The 4,288-nt window shown below is 51.6% G+C and overlaps 1 protein-coding gene across 2 annotated transcripts in view; it reads right to left on the bottom strand.

Annotated features, from left to right (window-relative positions):
- Positions 1-1,451: 1,451 nt before the first annotated feature.
- The window catches only part of LOC102290832 (hamartin), a gene marked incomplete at its 3' end in the record, with an annotated part of 8,210 nt that continues 5,373 nt past the window's right edge, over positions 1,452-4,288 (bottom strand). The window contains 9 exon segments of one of the 2 annotated variants that reach the window (XM_005953072.3): positions 1,452-1,574; positions 1,958-2,068; positions 2,162-2,344; positions 2,439-2,605; positions 3,035-3,078; positions 3,511-3,644; positions 3,714-3,934; positions 4,005-4,101; positions 4,188-4,255. In XM_005953072.3, the coding sequence (XP_005953134.2) occupies positions 1,452-1,574; positions 1,958-2,068; positions 2,162-2,344; positions 2,439-2,605; positions 3,035-3,078; positions 3,511-3,644; positions 3,714-3,934; positions 4,005-4,101; positions 4,188-4,255 (1,148 nt within the window). 2 annotated transcript variants of the gene reach the window in all.

A 4,288-nucleotide genomic window follows, 5' to 3' on the forward strand; every position in this document is an offset into this window, starting at 1 on the left:
TTGTATTTTGCACAACTCTGTTGCTTGTGAAGCTCGCACACAAGAATTTCACTCACATGTGCTGTACCAGTGTACCTGCACATGTGATGTGACAATAAAAGTAATTTGATAACTCTGTACGTGCTTTTAGTGAACTGTCTTTAATAAGAAACAAAAATCTAAATCAAAACATACGTTGAAGGAGAAACGGAGGGCCTTTCTCAATATGCGTACTTGCGTTCTCGTGTACTCGTGATACGTCATCAGTCGGAGACCAAGTACTGTTCCAGTTCAAAGTACGCATCAAGAGAACGCGAAAAAGTCCCGGATGTGTTCTCGCTCCACCCGTTTTATCGAGCATGCATCGGTGGTGACTTGTGTGTAGTTGGTACAGCTAAATATCCCAGAATGCATTTCGTCCAAAACTCAAACGCGGCAATGGCGGACGATCGGGGCTAAAAACTTTTACATATTACTCTTTCTGGGTCACAAAATAAACTTTTAAGTTATTTTCAAGCGAGAATGTAGCTGTGTGAACTTCAAACATCTGCTCGATTTATCAAGATGTCATGTATTTCCAAACGCGCTCCGACGTTTTCGGAGACGTCTGTGACCCGCCAGCTCCACAGCAGACAGCGAGGTTGAGGATTATTAGAGCCGGCGAGAACAGCGGACTCCCGGCACATCGTTTTCAACCCCCCGCGGTCTTTTTGCTACTCAGGTTAAACAAACCCCAGCAGCTGTCTATTGTATTGAGTGTCCACTACAATAAAAACAAAAGCGTTCTAACATCTCACCTGCTTGTTTTTATTAAGGTATGTACACGTATGTACATGTACACTATTTTTATTAATGGAGATTTCACTACTGAGGTTAAACATGATATATAAGTCACTTAGATCACTTCTAAATGTTAATGTTTGGTTTGTTTCAGTGTTTAATTTGTTCCTGAGTAAACCGGTTCGGCTGTGATTAAAGCTTCATCACATATTACTCACAGTTAAATTAAGGACGGCAGTAAAAACTCTGGACCTGTGACATCATCAAGTACGCTGGTGTTCCAGTTGTACAAATCGCGAGTCCGTGCTCGCGTTCTCGGCGAGTCCGGTCTCGCCGAGAACGCGAGCACGGACTTGCATACTTAGAATTGAGAAAGGGCCGGAGTCTGAGTAACGATTGTGATGTGCTGACCTCGGCAGGTTAGCGTGAAAGAGAAAAAGTGTCTCACTGAAACGATGAGAAACACAGTCGTAGATGTGATTCTGCTAATCAGATCCTGAAGCTCTGCATGCAGGTGCGTGTCTGCGCTTTATCACCCACTCGTTCGTGATAAAGGCTGAAACTGACTGAAACTGGCTGAAGCTGGCTGAAACTGACTGAAACTGGCTGAAGCTGGCTGAAACTGACTGAAGCTGGCTGAAACTGACTGAAGCTGACTGAAGCTGGTGTGTGTATGTGTGTGTGGGTCTTACGGTGCAGCGCTGTGTCTCTCCGCCCTCCAGCTGTTGCTGCAGAGCTTTGTTGGTCTCTCCGAGCAGGACCAGCTGCTGGTTCAGCAGGAACATCTGTTGATGCAGCTGCTCACTGCTGCACAGCTGTAGACACACAGACACACAAACATCTGTAGAACAGGACTGAGTGGGAGCAGCTGCCTCAGGACTTCAGCTGTGGTTGCTGTTTTTGAGCCACTGTGGGCTCGTCCTCCTTCATTATTTAGAAACAGAAAAACTGGCTTTGTCTTCAGTTTCTCTGCTGCTGGTTTAAACTGAAACAGCCTGAGCACACACGGACTCGTTACAGACTCGACAGATCTATCGGTGTCTGACAGGAAGTGAAACCCCTCTGACCCACATATCTGCCTCCTCTCGGTGTGTATTTAGTCGTCATGGACACACTGTGATGCTGCGAGGCCACACACAGAGAGAAGCAGTTGGGCGCCGTGCCCCTTCAACGATGCCATCGACTAATCGGGACTCACCTTCACTGACAGCTGGGTCAGCTGGTGCTCAGCATTATACGCCCTGTAATTGGCTTTCTGAAGCTCCGCCTCCAGATCCTGCAGTCTGCTCTGGCACTCCTGCAGCTCACCCTGCAACAGCCAATCAGAGCACAGGATGTGAAGCTCTTTGCTGATGGTGTGTGTGTGTGTGTGTGTGTGTGTGTGTGTGTGTGTGTGTGTGACCTGCAGTCTCTGGCTCTCTCTCTGCTCGTCTCGTTGCAGCTGCAGCAGATGTGCAATGTGTGTGTGCAGCTGCCCGCTGCGTGTGCGTGTGTCGCGCTGCAGCGCCGAATATCGGCGCTGCTCCTCGTCCAGACTCGCCCTCAGACTCCGGATCTCCTCGTCTTGAACGCCGAGCTGAGACTTCTGCAACCAGCAGCGTGACGGAGGAGAGAAAACATGAGAGGAGGGGCTACGTGGGTGGTGTTCAGCATCATGATGAGGTTGACGTGTGTGTTACCATGGCAGCGCTCTGCTCCTCCAGCGTTGTCGCGTTGATGACCCTCCGCAGCAGCCGGCGGTTTCGGATGGCGTGCTGTTGCCGCTTGAAGCGCTCGTACTGGAGCTGAGCATGGACGAGCAGCAGCTGATTGGTCAGAGACTGAAGCTCCTCCTCCTGGGTGGAGCCTGACACACACACACAGTTCTAATGAAATCCTCTGTGCTGATGCAAACCTGGCAGCTTGACGCCGCAGCTCGTCTGAGGGTCATTAAACGAGCCGGGCGTGGTCAGTACGGCGAATACGAGAGAACCGGAGCACGGTGTCCCACAGCTGCCAAGAACCAGCGTGGATCCTGCCGCGAACCGCTTCCTCATCAGCCTCAAGACGTGAAAACTGAACCCGAGAACACCAGCCGGCTAGATCAAACCTGAACGCAGATTCAGGACGGCGCCCGCAAACAGCAGCGAATGTGACGACGAGCTGAAACAGCGGCGCGGGTTCAGGAGCTTGTCAGCTCCACACAGTGAGCTTACAGCTTCATGTGCATGTGAGGTTAATGAGCGTGATGAGGCGAGAGTTCAGGTACCTTTGCTTTTCATGCTCTGCTGTTTACCTCCAGAGTGACTCCGATCCACCGACTTACTCCCAGCTGATAACCTGTGAACACCACAGAAGAAGAAAGAGGTGACGCAGGTTAGCACGTTTTACACAACATGAGACGGGTCTCTGATGACACGCGTGCAGATGTTTCAAATCTAAGGACACGGTTTCATCGACAGACTAGACGATGGCTGCACCTCGCTCCATCGATCGGCGAGCAGCGGGAATCTCGCTTCGTGTTTAATGTCTCGTTTTGTCACCTCACCCCGACCGGCCTCTCCTCCCTCAGCCTGGCTGTGCTGCAGCTTTCTTCCTGTTAGAAGGACTTCTGTCTTCCCACTATCTCCAAAGCGCTCGCTCAGGGGGCGTTTATGCGTCACAATATGAAGCTAGGCGACTCACACCTTTGATGTGATACTGATCGGTGTGTTTTGGGCGTGAGGCGGCGTTCTGCCTGATAATGCCCTCTGATAACTTCCTGCGGCTCACCTCCTGCTGAGGCAATCGTGGGCGTTGTTTCCACGGGCGATCAGCTGGTCCAGAACCTTCAGAGGGGAGACAGAGGTCACCTCCTCCTCTCTGTTCTCCCTCTGTGGTCCTCCCCCCTTCTTCTCCAGCACCTCCTGCAGGACACAGCACGTTACCGAGCACGCTCACAAAAACCACCTGTGGCTCGGTCCACCTGACCTTACCTGGGTCTTCTTCCCAACGAACAGCATGGCCGCCCGCGGCAGAGCGAGCTCAAACAGCGGGTCATATGGAGAGCTGGGGCTGTAGTCCGAGAGGGCGGAGCCTGGCTCTTCAAATCTGGGGTGAGGAGTGGTGAAGCAGGGAGGCAGGGGGATCCCTGAAGCCTGAGTGGGGGTGGAGGTGATCAGGCGGGGCGAAGGCTGCTGGGACTCATCTTTAACATCTGGAGACAAAGAGAAGATGAAGAAACAGCTGCAGTGACATCACTGAGATCGATCAGCTGATCAGCTCACCTTCTCTGTTGTTGTTAACGAGGTCACTCAGGCCTTGCTCCTCCCCCTCAGTGATTGGCTGACAGGTTAACCCCTCCCCATCTTTGACCATCCTCACCTGCAGGGAGACAAAGCAAGACTCTTCCTTCACAATAAAAGCATCCCAGTTAACTCCCAGTTGTTTAACTGAAGTCTTTAACTCACCTGGCTGCGGTCGGGCTCCTTAGTGGGAGGAGCCTCAAGAATGGAGGCTGATGAAGGCAATTTCTCACCTGCGTCCACACACACACACACACACACACACA

This window comes from Haplochromis burtoni, unplaced genomic scaffold (genome assembly GCF_018398535.1).
Source record: "Haplochromis burtoni strain Fernald_Lab_line unplaced genomic scaffold, NCSU_Asbu1 Contig_2770, whole genome shotgun sequence".
NCBI classification, from domain to species: domain Eukaryota; kingdom Metazoa; phylum Chordata; class Actinopteri; order Cichliformes; family Cichlidae; genus Haplochromis; species Haplochromis burtoni.